Raw genomic sequence first — 14,437 nt, 5'->3', positions numbered from 1 at the left:
AATCAAAAGCATAGATCTGTGATCAAAGAAATATATATTTTTTAAATTATTTAAAAAACATTATTATTACATTTTGCATAGTGTATATTCAGGAAAAATCTGACCCCCCCCCCCCCCCCCCCCAATTCTGTCCTATAGCAGTGTTTTCCGTTTCAACAGCCATTAATCAGTGCTATAGCTTTTGTCACCATGGCAACTGGACTCTCAGAATCCCTCGCGGGTCTGTGGGGCTTCAACATCACAATAGCCAGACTGACGGCTCCCGTGGCCCGTGGCAGGTCAGCCAGCCCACCGAGGGTACGACCAGCCCCAAACCAAACACAAAACCCTCCTGTGTGTCCATCTGCCCTCAGCCACCCCCCCCCCCCACCACACTAGCAGCACCACCCGTTCCCTGGCATCCACCCCTCTCACTTCTGCCATCACTCACCATCAACCATCAGCTTACATAAACATCACCAGTGTCACACACTGGAGCGACTTTGGGATGAATCAGTGATTTCACATCAAATCTGCACTCCTTCAAAGATGAACGGTTTCTTTTCCTTTTTATTTGTTTGACAACCTGCTACTCAGCACAATGGTATACCGATAAGTGATCTTTATGATTGTGTGTATGTGTGTGCGTGCGTGCGTGCGTCAGTGCGTGCACACATGCAAGAGTGTTCATTTACCTCAGAGACAGTACAAATGTAACCAAAATGTGTTACATTTGGTTAGATTTGTACTCTCTCAGAGTTGGAAATGGATTCATTTGTGTGTGGTCTGACATATGCCGGCTGAATGGTTGCTATTGTAGTGGACTTGGTGGAGGACTGGAGGAGTATACGCACTCCGTCCTAACAATGCAGTGTACAAAGTGCTTACTTTCCAAATCCTGAAGACATTGCCAGTAATGACAGCTGCAGTGCTGCTGTCTGTCTGTGTGACCTGCAATGCCTTGCAGAGTAGTGTGTTTGTGGTCCCTCTAGGGGATGGGATGTAAAAGCATCATGCCAAAAAGCGACTAAACTCAAATGTATACATTCTCATACAGCAATAAATGACTGACTGTTAGCTGGAAAATGCATCACATTATTTTCACTTGAAAAGGAGTCATTATTGTATAAAGCTTGAGGGAACAAACACTTGGAGATCCAAGTGAGATCCTTATCAGACAGACAAGACTGCGCAGTCCCAAAAGATACCCATAGCTTGCCGCAGCAATTATACAAAAGCTTTACGCTTTTCTGTCATTGCAAAGGCACCGTACCGAAAACAGACAGAGGTGCTACCTGGAATGGAACTATAGGCTACGTACGCTCCTGCTCCAAATCTGTGAAGCAGACAGGAATATGGGGTGGGGGGGTAGGGGGGGGGGTGCAAGTTTGGTGTCTTGAGGATGCATCTTGTGTGAGTAAAACCTATCTCTGCCAGGGGTCTGTCAAGCTACCAGGGAGTCGTGAAATTCAATACGGCAGAGTAAAGGGCTGTTAGTCCACGAATGCGCTCGAGATTACCGGGAGACACCAGGGATGCTCCTTCATTGAGAATAATGTTCTGTCCTGTAGACTGTCAATGGAGGATTCCCTATGTGACTCCATAGCCACAATCCACATCATGCATTATGATTTCTGGAGACATGTGAGCAGATTAAATGCACTATTCATCAGTCGACATCTTTCCATAGCCATGACATAATAAAAGGGTGTTTACTTACTTTATTCTTTGTTTTGCGTTTAGTTTTTTAGTTTTTTGCAGAGAGGATCAGAATCCTGGATACAGAACATCAGCTTACCTGACATTTTCTAGCCCTTCAGAAACTGAGATCTGAGACCAACAGAACTAGGAAAGAGAGGAACAGAGATAAAAAGGGGATGGAGATTGACTGACAGATGAAGTTGAGAGCTGTGAGGTACTCACCGTTATCTTGGTCTCCTTGACCTCTCTGAACTGCCTCTTGGCCGGAGAGATGGAGCCGGGCGGCTGTGGAACAAGACAGGAGGGATCATCAAAGCTCTCCTCTGTGTCAAAGCTGGCTTCCATCATCGTCTCCTCTCCTCCTCTCTCCCCTGCTCCTTCTGTTCGGGAGGGAAAGCCTTCTCTCCACGTGCACACGCACAAACGCACCCTGAAGCTGCCTCTCGGTGTCACAACCCAAGCGCCGAGCTGCGCTGACTGGAGAGGAGAGGAGGTGACGTGTTGCAGGGGGTGAGGAGGTGGGGAGCAGGGAGGGGGACCGTGTAGGGGGGGAGGTGGCGTAAGGGGGTGGTCGGTCACGGTCCTGTGAACGTAACGCCTCGAGTTGCTGTCTCACACACACGCACACGAGTTGCGTTTCAGCGAGGAGATACCGCGCGTCGATCCAGTCCATGCAGCGACCGATCACTGAGGATGGACGAGAGCATGTGTGAATGTGTGAGGAAATTACCCGGGGAGAGAAAGGAGAGAGAGAGAGAGAGAGGGGGGGGGGGGGGGGGGGGGGGGGGTAAGAGGAGGGGTATTTACATAGTCCTTGCCAGGAGAACAGAGGAGGTGGTGTGAGGAGGGACGGCTTGAGGAAGGGAAGGAGGGAGGGAGGGCAGGGTGAGATGTAAATGGGTGAATGATGATCTCCAAAAGGCTAATTATGATTGTGAGGCAAGCTGGTGGAGGGAGAGAGAGAGAGAGAGAGAGAGAGAGATAGAGAGAGAGAGAGAGAGAGCATCCTCTCATGTGAGATGAAGAAGAGAAAAAAAGCAGCCAATCAAGTGCCTCTATGGTTTTGTTTATAAACCATTAGATTAGGAAAGATGTGATTTAAGGACATCTGTGAGAGTGCATGCGTAATCACTTTCTGTGTGTGTGATATGCATGCAGATCCAATGAGAGTGAGATCAAACGTTAGGTAAAAGGACTTTAAAAGGTTTGCGGCTGCTTAGTAGGGAAGCAGACTCATATTCATCGATATTTATGTTTATGATGTTTATGTGTGTGTGTGTGTGCGCGCGTGCGTGCGTGCGTGCGTGCGTGCGCTCTCATCCGTGTGCACGGTGGGTCTAATAATTATGTGTGTGGTACGGCTCCAACAACAGCATCATTATCATCTCTCTCTTATGACAGTGTTCCACCGGAGGCGTGAAACACACTTCATGTGCACAGTAGAGCAGATACTGCACACGTGATCGCTCCAGGTGCAGGAGCTCTTACGATGACATCCACCTACAACTGATCGGCAACACCAACACAGCCGGCCCACTGGCCTGGCTCGTTGTGAGCTTGGAGATCTGCCATTTTCGGTGCGAGTCACCGCCACATATAACTGAACAAAGCTTTAGAAGTGCAAGCAAAATGGCCACCGTGTGAACATAGTCAATGGGGGAAACGATCCACAACAATACTGCGGTGGGCTCACAGCCCCACCTTCCTTCTTTCCTTCCGCACAAATATGGTGGCAGGTGGCGCTGACCACCGATGTCGTTGTCCCATGAGTGTGCAATCAATGTGCAGAGAAAACACGCACGGCCAGAATACAACAACCTACAGTATACGTACAGTAGGTGGAATTGAACACGTATCGCCACCACAGACTCGGTCTCTCTCACCTTCGTGGCACAGAACATGGTGGCAGGCAGTGCAGAGCAGAGCAGCGCCCACGGACACCGCCTATACCCAGGCTGCTGGGAGAAGGACAGCGATGCGATGGAGCCAGCTTATTATCGGTCCACTCCGGGGGCCCCCAGGTTTCCCACTTCTCTCAGTGTGAGCTAAAGCTCTGTGGCTGGCCTCCGTTCAAAAGCTGACAGACCCTAGTAGTGTGTTTTCCAATTCTCGGTTGCCCATATGGCCCTAATATCTGTCCATCTCTACGGTACCGCTCCGGTGCGATGATGATGACATGGTATGCCCTCATCTGACTCAAAATTGGTCACGTGTCTTTTCTTGGCGTGTAATCACTGTTGTTGGCACAGATGAATCTGTGATGTGGGAGTGGCACTGGTGGTTATACAGTGCACAGTATGGCACTCTGCATGATATCACAAAACATGACAAACTAAACGAATAAACAAATAGACAAAACAAGACTGTAAAGTGGGAAGATACAGTATTCACAGTATTATGAAGGTGTGAAAATAATGACGTCGGTGTACAGTACAATGTGTACAATTCTATGATGGTTTTATAGACCATACGGTACCTGTTTGTCCATGGTGGCCTTCTGTTCAGCAACATCGGACATTTCTATGGGTGGGTAGAGAGACAAACGGATTATAATCTGTTATTCGGAAACAATCAACAGAAGAAGTCTTGTGATCATGAGATATCTTGACAATAGTGAGTAGGTGTGTATAGCTACAACAGCGATCCACACTGTGAGACGTCATGTATGGCTCAATTATAGTGAAAAGGTCATACAAGTTATGCTGAGGATGTAATCTGCCATCTTGGAGTGGGTACGCCACTGTTTGCATGAGAATGGCAAGTCTCCTATAGCTCATTCCTCTTTCAGACAGGAGTCAATGTGTCCTCCCTCACATCAAAGCCACGAATCCCACATGCTTACACTTTAGGAATTCTCTTACTTATTTCAGGTAGGAAGTAACTGCATGGTTCCTCCTCTCTTCCACAAACAGACAGCGCTGCACAATTAATCGAAAAGAGATCGAGATCTGGATTCAGACAATCTAATTTCTAAATTTGAGCCAGAATGGTGCAGCACTAGTTGGCTGTCCAATTCATTTTAGTTACTCTTGTGTTTTTGCTACAAGAGAGACTTTAAGAGACGTTTAAGTCAAGCACTTTGATGTTGTCTGTTTAAAGCCACACTAGTTGGCTTCAGGTGCCACATTTTGAATAATGTTCAGCAACTACAGAATACATTTTGAATCATGTGAGAATCGTGATTATCAGTTCTTGTGGAGGAAATCGAGATTCACATTTGAGCAAGTATCGTGCAGCACTACAAACAGAACACATGGGGAAGGACAAGGACTCAGATGCTGCACATCACTGTGTGTCTCTGTACAGCAGTAAAAAGAAAGTAGGGGCTCGCAACTCACGTAAAGATGTTCCAAACTTTATTTAACGACAGGCAGGCAGAAAATACGACGTCTTTGTCAAGTATATGACAATATTGTATATTAATATACTTGACAAAGACCGTGAGGCCGAAACGTCGTATTTTCTGCCTGCCTGTCGTTAAATATAGCTTGGAGCATCTTAAAGTGAGTTGCGAGCCCCTGCTTTCATTTTATTGTTTACTGTTTCTACAGTTTTGGATCAGCACCAATGGAGGATGTGCGTTACTTTTCTTACACTGTACAACAGTAACCCACCCTATGGGCCACTAATGGTTCCTCTCACCAGTAACCCACCCTATAGGCCACTAATGGTTCCTAGTCACCAGTAACCCACCCTATAGGCCACTAATGGTTCCTAGTCACCAGTAACCCACCCTATGGGCCACTAATGGTTCCTCTCACCAGTAACCCACCCTATGGGCCACTAATGGTTCCTAGTCACCAGTAACCCACCCTATAGGCCACTAATGGTTCCTCTCACCAGTAACCCACCCTATGGGCCACTAATGGTTCCTAGTCACCAGTAACCCACCCTATGGGCCACTAATGGTTCCTCTCACCAGTAACCCACCCTATAGGCCACTAATGGTTCCTCTCACCAGTAACCCACCCTATAGGCCACTAATGGTTCCTCTCACCAGTAACCCACCCTATGGGCCACTAATGGTTCCTCTCACCAGTAACCCACCCTATAGGCCACTAATGGTTCCTCTCACCATGCAGTAACCCACCCTATAGGCCACTAATGGTTCCTCTCACCAGTAACCCACCCTATAGGCCACTAATGGTTCCTCTCACCAGTAACCCACCCTATAGGCCACTAATGGTTCCTCTCACCAGTAACCCACCCTATAGGCCACTAATGGTTCCTCTCACCAGTAACCCACCCTATAGGCCACTAATGGTTCCTCTCACCAGTAACCCACCCTATGGGCCACTAATGGTTCCTCTCACCAGTAACCCACCCTATGGGCCACTAATGGTTCCTAGTCACCAGTAACCCACCCTATAGGACACTAATGGTTCCTCTCACCAGTAACCCACCCTATGGGCCACTAATGGTTCCTCTCACCAGTAACCCACCCTATAGGCCACTAATGGTTCCTCTCACCAGTAACCAACCCTATAGGCCACTAATGGTTCCTCTCACCAGTAACCCACCCTATGGGCCACTAATGGTTCCTCGTCACCAGTAACCCACCCTATAGGCCACTAATGGTTCCTCGTCACCAGTAACCCACCCTATAGGCCACTAATGGTTCCTCGTCACCAGTAACCCACCCTATAGGCCACTAATGTAGACATTTTTAAAGCTCAGCTCAAGACCCACTTTTACACCCTTGCTTTTAATTGATTTATCTGTCTTTTTAAAAAAATGTTATTCATGTCCTCACTGTATTGTTTATGCCCTGCTTTTCTTTCATTTTTTGTGTAAAGCACTTTGAGCTGCATTTCATGTCATGAAAGGTGCTATACAAATAAAGTTTTATTATTATTATTATTAATGGTTCCTCTCACCAGTAACCCACCCTATGGGCCACTAATGGTTCCTCTCACCAGTAACCCACCCTATGGGCCACTAATGGTTCCTCGTCACCAGTAACCCACCCTATAGGTCACTAATGGTTCCTCGTCATCAGTAACCCACCCTATGGGCCACTAATGGTTCCTCTCACCAGTAACCCACCCTATAGGCCACTAATGGTTCCTCTCACCAGTAACCCACCCTATAGGCCACTAATGGTTCCTCGTCATCAGTAACCCACCCTATAGGCCACTAATGGTTCCTCTCACCAGTAACCCACCCTATGGGCCACTAATGGTTCCTCGTCACCAGTAACCCACCCTATAGGCCACTAATGGTTCCTCGTCACCAGTAACCCACCCTATGGGCCACTAATGGTTCCTAGTCACCAGTAACCCACCCTATGGGCCACTAATGGTTCCTCTCACCAGTAACCCACCCTATAGGCCACTAATGGTTCCTCGTCACCAGTAACCCACCCTATGGGCCACTAATGGTTCCTCTCACCAGTAACCCACCCTATAGGCCACTAATGGTTCCTAGTCACCAGTAACCCACCCTATAGGCCACTAATGGTTCCTAGTCACCAGTAACCCACCCTATAGGCCACTAATGGTTCCTAGTCACCAGTAACCCACCCTATAGGTCACTAATGGTTCCTAGTCACCAGTAACCCACCCTATGGGCCACTAATGGTTCCTCGTCACCAGTAACCCACCCTATAGGTCACTAATGGTTCCTAGTCACCAGTAACCCACCCTATAGGCCACTAATGGTTCCTCGTCACCAGTAACCCACCCTATAGGCCACTAATGGTTCCTCGTCACCAGTAACCCACCCTATAGGCCACTAATGGTTCCTCTCACCAGTAACCCACCCTATAGGCCACTAATGGTTCCTCTCACCAGTAACCCACCCTATAGGCCACTAATGGTTCCTCTCACCAGTAACCCACCCTATAGGTCACTAATGGTTCCTAGTCACCAGTAACCCACCCTATAGGCCACTAATGGTTCCTCTCACCAGTAACCCACCCTATGGGCCACTAATGGTTCCTCTCACCAGTAACCCACCCTATGGGCCACTAATGGTTCCTAGTCACCAGTAACCCACCCTATGGGCCACTAATGGTTCCTAGTCACCAGTAACCCACCCTATGGGCCACTAATGGTTCCTCTCACCAGTAACCCACCCTATGGGCCACTAATGGTTCCTCTCACCAGTAACCCACCCTATAGGCCACTAATGGTTCCTAGTCACCAGTAACCCACCCTATGGGCCACTAATGGTTCCTAGTCACCAGTAACCCACCCTATAGGCCACTAATGGTTCCTCTCACCAGTAACCCACCCTATAGGCCACTAATGGTTCCTAGTCACCAGTAACCCACCCTATGGGCCACTAATGGTTCCTAGTCACCAGTAACCCACCCTATGGGCCACTAATGGTTCCTCTCACCAGTAACCCACCCTATGGGCCACTAATGGTTCCTCTCACCAGTAACCCACCCTATGGGCCACTAATGGTTCCTAGTCACCAGTAACCCACCCTATGGGCCACTAATGGTTCCTAGTCACCAGTAACCCACCCTATGGGCCACTAATGGTTCCTCTCACCAGTAACCCACCCTATGGGCCACTAATGGTTCCTCTCACCAGTAACCCACCCTATAGGCCACTAATGGTTCCTCTCACCAGTAACCCACCCTATAGGCCACTAATGGTTCCTCTCACCAGTAACCCACCCTATAGGCCACTAATGGTTCCTCTCACCAGTAACCCACCCTATGGGCCACTAATGGTTCCTCTCACCAGTAACCCACCCTATGGGCCACTAATGGTTCCTCTCACCAGTAACCCACCCTATGGGCCACTAATGGTTCCTCTCACCAGTAACCCACCCTATGGGCCACTAATGGTTCCTCTCACCAGTAACCCACCCTATGGGCCACTAATGGTTCCTCTCACCAGTAACCCACCCTATAGGCCACTAATGGTTCCTCTCACCAGTAACCCACCCTATAGGCCACTAATGGTTCCTCTCACCAGTAACCCACCCTATGGGCCACTAATGGTTCCTCTCACCAGTAACCCACCCTATGGGCCACTAATGGTTCCTCTCACCAGTAACCCACCCTATGGGCCACTAATGGTTCCTCTCACCAGTAACCCACCCTATAGGTCACTAATGGTTCCTCTCACCAGTAACCCACCCTATAGGCCACTAATGGTTCCTCTCACCAGTAACCCACCCTATGGGCCACTAATGGTTCCTCTCACCAGTAACCCACCCTATGGGCCACTAATGGTTCCTCTCACCAGTAACCCACCCTATAGGCCACTAATGGTTCCTCTCACCAGTAACCCACCCTATAGGCCACTAATGGTTCCTTGTCACCAGTAACCCACCCTATGGGCCACTAATGGTTCCTCTCACCAGTAACCCACCCTATGGGCCACTAATGGTTCCTCGTCACCACCAGTAACCCACCCTATGGGCCACTAATGGTTCCTCTCACCAGTAACCCACCCTATAGGCCACTAATGGTTCCTCTCACCAGTAACCCACCCTATAGGCCACTAATGGTTCCTTGTCACCAGTAACCCACCCTATGGGCCACTAATGGTTCCTAGTCACCAGTAACCCACCCTATAGGCCACTAATGGTTCCTCTCACCAGTAACCCACCCTATGGGCCACTAATGGTTCCTCGTCACCACCAGTAACCCACCCTATGGGCCACTAATGGTTCCTCGTCACCAGTAACCCACCCTATAGGCCACTAATGGTTCCTCGTCATCAGTAACCCACCCTATGGGCCACTAATGGTTCCTCGTCACCACCAGTAACCCACCCTATGGGCCACTAATGGTTCCTCGTCACCAGTAACCCACCCTATAGGCCACTAATGGTTCCTCTCATCAGTAACCCACCCTATAGGCCACTAATGGTTCATCTCACCAGTAACCCACCCTATGGGCCACTAATGGTTCCTCTCACCAGTAACCCACCCTATGGGCCACTAATGGTTCCTCTCACCAGTAACCCACCCTATAGGCCACTAATGGTTCCTCTCACCAGTAACCCACCCTATAGGCCACTAATGGTTCCTCTCACCAGTAACCCACCCTATAGGTCACTAATGGTTCCTCTCACCAGTAACCCACCCTATAGGCCACTAATGGTTCCTCTCACCAGTAACCCACCCTATGGGCCACTAATGGTTCCTCTCACCAGTAACCCACCCTATAGGCCACTAATGGTTCCTCTCACCAGTAACCCACCCTATAGGCCACTAATGGTTCCTCTCACCAGTAACCCACCCTATGGGCCACTAATGGTTCCTCTCACCAGTAACCCACCCTATAGGCCACTAATGGTTCCTCTCACCAGTAACCCACCCTATAGGCCACTAATGGTTCCTCTCACCAGTAACCCACCCTATGGGCCACTAATGGTTCCTCTCACCAGTAACCCACCCTATGGGCCACTAATGGTTCCTCTCACCAGTAACCCACCCTATAGGCCACTAATGGTTCCTCTCACCAGTAACCCACCCTATAGGCCACTAATGGTTCCTCTCACCAGTAACCCACCCTATAGGCCACTAATGGTTCCTCTCACCAGTAACCCACCCTATAGGCCACTAATGGTTCCTCTCACCAGTAACCCACCCTATGGGCCACTAATGGTTCCTCTCACCAGTAACCCACCCTATAGGCCACTAATGGTTCCTCTCACCAGTAACCCACCCTATAGGCCACTAATGGTTCCTAGTCACCAGTAACCCACCCTATGGGCCACTAATGGTTCCTCTCACCAGTAACCCACCCTATAGGTCACTAATGGTTCCTCTCATCAGTAACCCACCCTATAGGCCACTAATGGTTCCTCTCACCAGTAACCCACCCTATGGGCCACTAATGGTTCCTCTCACCAGTAACCCACCCTATAGGCCACTAATGGTTCCTCTCACCAGTAACCCACCCTATAGGCCACTAATGGTTCCTCGTCACCACCAGTAACCCACCCTATGGGCCACTAATGGTTCCTCGTCACCAGTAACCCACCCTATAGGCCACTAATGGTTCCTCGTCATCAGTAACCCACCCTATAGGCCACTAATGGTTCATCTCACCAGTAACCCACCCTATGGGCCACTAATGGTTCCTCTCACCAGTAACCCACCCTATGGGCCACTAATGGTTCCTCTCACCAGTAACCCACCCTATAGGCCACTAATGGTTCCTCTCACCAGTAACCCACCCTATAGGTCACTAATGGTTCCTCTCACCAGTAACCCACCCTATAGGCCACTAATGGTTCCTCTCACCAGTAACCCACCCTATAGGCCACTAATGGTTCCTAGTCACCAGTAACCCACCCTATGGGCCACTAATGGTTCCTCTCACCAGTAACCTGCGCCCTATAGGCCACTAATGGTTCCTCGTCACCTATGATTCATGGACTGTCCACTCTCTACAAATCAAGTGGACCATCATCTCAAGCTCACGGTAAACACGTGGGTTCGGTAGTGTGACCCCAGACGCAACACATCACAGGCTCGGACACTAGCTATAGACACTATAGTAGCTATAGACACTATAGCTATAGACACTAGCTATAGACACTACAGTAACTATAGACACTATAGCTATAGACACTAGCTTTATAGACACTAGCTATAGACACTAGCTATAGACACTATAGCTATAGTCACTAGCTAGACACTACAGTAAATATATACACTATAGCTATAGACACTAGCTTTAGACACTATAGACACTAGCTTTAAAGACACTAGCTATAGACACTATAGACACTAGCTAGACACGAGCTATAGACACTATAGACACTAGCTATAGCGAGGAAGCGTGTCAGCCTGCAATAATAAAGGGGACTACAAACATACATAGAGTCTAAAGTCCAATATAGTACTTGGTTGCATGACCATGACCAATGATTATGTTTGCAATCTGAACCTTTTATGTCATATGATCATCTTCCAATTAACTCATACGACATCCATTCATTTGTGAAATGTACATTTTGATTAACAGTAACATAGTACTTTAATAATTAACAGTTTTTTTCAACATGCAGACATACAGTCCGATAATAATCTAGGCTATATTTTCAAATTCCGGTTCTTACTAAATGAGATCTTATCTTATGAAAGGACTCGACTGCAAAGGTACGATAAACTAAACATTTTCATTATGTCAAGTTGTCAACTGTAATCATGGTAAAGTGTGACATCTTATTTTATCTTACTTTTCCCACCCTCAGATACTCAAAATAGCCGATTTACAAGTTCACAACTTGTTGCGTTGCGACGAGTTGTCAGCTTGTAGATCTGATATTTTCATCAAATGTTACAGAATGGGGATGCTAGTAGGATTCATGTGGTTATACCTCCAAGTGTGGCTCAGATCACATGTCAATGGAATGATACCATGTGTTCTGTGCTCAGATGCTGGGCATGTCATTAGCAGGATCTCATCTAGTGCAGAAGGTTTTCAAATGTAAATGTGACTCCTTTTCCTGATATGAAAAGATACTTTAGTTTGAATTAATTTAAAATTGGCTAAATGTCATAATTGTACATAAATATGTCATATTGATATTCTAGTGAATATTCATAATTTGCGCCTTGGATAAAGTGCTATATAGATATAGATTTTATTTCGGTCCATAAAAGGAAAAAGAGCACATGTACATACAAACGTACATACAGATTAAAATCCGCTAATACTATATAAATGCACCATATCCATTTACCATTTCATAATAATAGGACTGGAGACTTAAGGCCTATTCATACTCCATTTTTAGGTGATAAGGTGACCACATAAAAGATGTGTTGATTATTTGTGGTGTAAATTATTCTTATGTACTGATGGAGTGAGTGTGTGTGCGTGCGTGCGTGCGTCCGTGCGTGCGTGCGTGCGTGCGTGCGTGCGTGCGTGCGTGCGTGCGTGCGTGCGTGCGTGCGTGCGCCAGCGGTTAGTAAAAACAGAGAGATGTGTTTGGGTGAGCAGTGAGTCGCTTACCACCACGGCGTGATGTCATGTTGTAGTTTTCGGTGGTCACCATATAGCCTGTATATAGGCCTAGTACATATATATATATATATACTGAGCCTTGGCACTACAGTGTGGGTGTAGGTGCATAGTGTTGAAAAAGATGTTAAATTAAAAAATATAGTGCTCAATATCACCATATGGTGAGGAGTTCTCTTGTGTCAGAGATGACTGTAGACACATGGCAGCGATGGAAGGCCGTTCCCATGTGGTTTCTGGAATGACACAAGGAGCAGTAAAGATATTGTTATTTTTTTTAAGAGAAGCACAGAGTAGGAAAAAGGACTATTCACCGCTCCACTTATAGTTTCTCTTCAAATGATAATTTCTTTTGCAGTAACAAAAAGTGGACTCAACGGCCTGGATGGCTGGCGTAGCCATCTGGGCACACAGCGTGCGTCTGCCGCCGACAACGTGTCGCGGGTTCGAATCCCGATCCCCGACGACCTTTGCTGCGTGTCACTGCCCATCTCTCTCTCTCCCCATTTCCTGTCAGACTACTGTATCTACAGTAGCAATAAAGGCAGAAAAAGCCCCAAAAATACTCGACTATAGAAAGGAGCGCTCTGTGGAGCAGAAATCTCCTCCAGGAGTAAACCGTGTCTCTCAGTCAGTGTGCGGTGTGCCGTGTGCGTGCATGCATGCGTGCGTGCAAGTCACAGGTGCCATGCATGGTCTCTCTGTGTTTCTTTCTCTGTCCGTACAGCACTGTATGTGGTGTGTGGTAGAGCCTTGTATGGGCACAAACCAGCCCTAGCCTGGCACAAACCCAACAAGTGTCTGAAGCTGAAGCCCGAACCCTATCTGAGCCCCATCGCCTAATCAATTTAATCTCTCTCTGACGTGCGCTAGCTATCTCTGATGCCTGCAGCCGCGCAACTCTGTGATTCTCAACTCTCTGATTCACAGTTGAACTCCTTGAACACCGTGCAGAATCCTCTTCCCCCCGCCCCCACCCCTCCTTTCTCTGAAAATATAGCTTATGATTCTACTGAGCGTTATACCAATATGTATTGCATTGCATTGCATTGCATTGACATTGCATTGACATTGCATTGCATTGTTATATATATCTGATGAATGTTAACAATCGTTTTGATAAAGCATTATATCAATCAATCAATTCACACGCAATTGTGCTCTCTGATACACACAAACACAGAACACACAAATCATACACACTACCAAGAAGTACACATGGATATTATTAAACATAATAACTAGAAGTGCCGCCAACAAAAATGCGTATTAATAGGCTTAAACTGTCCATATGCCATGCGGCAGAGAAAAAGAAAAAGAAACAGCATATGGTTATGTATGTGTAAAAATAGCCTTTGGGTATATTTGTTCTACTCCAGTGAGAGGTTTGCCAAGGTGCAATCCCCTGGTGGAAAGTAACAAAGTACATAATTACTGTAGCCTACTTGAGTACAATTTTGAGGTATTTGTACTTACCTTGAGTATTTCCAATTTCCAATACTTCTACTCCATTACATCTCGGATCCAAATATTGTACTTTTACTCCACTACACTTACTTTGTAGATTTTGATTATTAATACAAAACATTCACGACTACAGTCCTACTTCTACATTGCAGTGGGTACTTTTCCCACCACTGCAGACTGAGTGCTGGGGTTGTTGATGCAGCCTTGCTCTGTCTCATGGGAGCCTGTCTTCCCCCTGGAATCCTTTCCAAATGAGGCATAAATGCTCAGATAATACTTTGTGCATGAATGAGGCTAGTTGATTACAGAAAAATGTATCATTTAAACCGCAGCTTGCAGTGTAAT

General features: G+C 47.2%; 1 protein-coding gene across 1 annotated transcript in view; it reads right to left on the bottom strand.

Moving 5' to 3' along the window:
- Positions 1 to 12,845, bottom strand: part of gas7a (growth arrest-specific 7a) — a 32,306-nt gene extending 19,461 nt beyond the window's left edge. The window contains exons 1-3 of the mRNA XM_079520637.1: positions 12,784 to 12,845; positions 4,157 to 4,200; positions 1,903 to 1,965 (exon numbers count right to left, since the gene is read on the bottom strand). Of these exons, the coding sequence (XP_079376763.1) occupies positions 1,903 to 1,965; positions 4,157 to 4,200; positions 12,784 to 12,829 (153 nt within the window). The 5' untranslated portion in view covers positions 12,830 to 12,845. The remainder of the gene's footprint in view (positions 1 to 1,902; positions 1,966 to 4,156; positions 4,201 to 12,783) is intronic.
- Positions 12,846 to 14,437: the final 1,592 nt, after the last annotated feature.

This window comes from Electrona antarctica (genome assembly GCF_951216825.1).
Source record: "Electrona antarctica genome assembly, chromosome: 14".
Classification (NCBI taxonomy): domain Eukaryota; kingdom Metazoa; phylum Chordata; class Actinopteri; order Myctophiformes; family Myctophidae; genus Electrona; species Electrona antarctica.
Note: the sequence above shows the minus strand (reverse complement) of the source record. Positions and strands in the feature narration are given on the sequence as shown.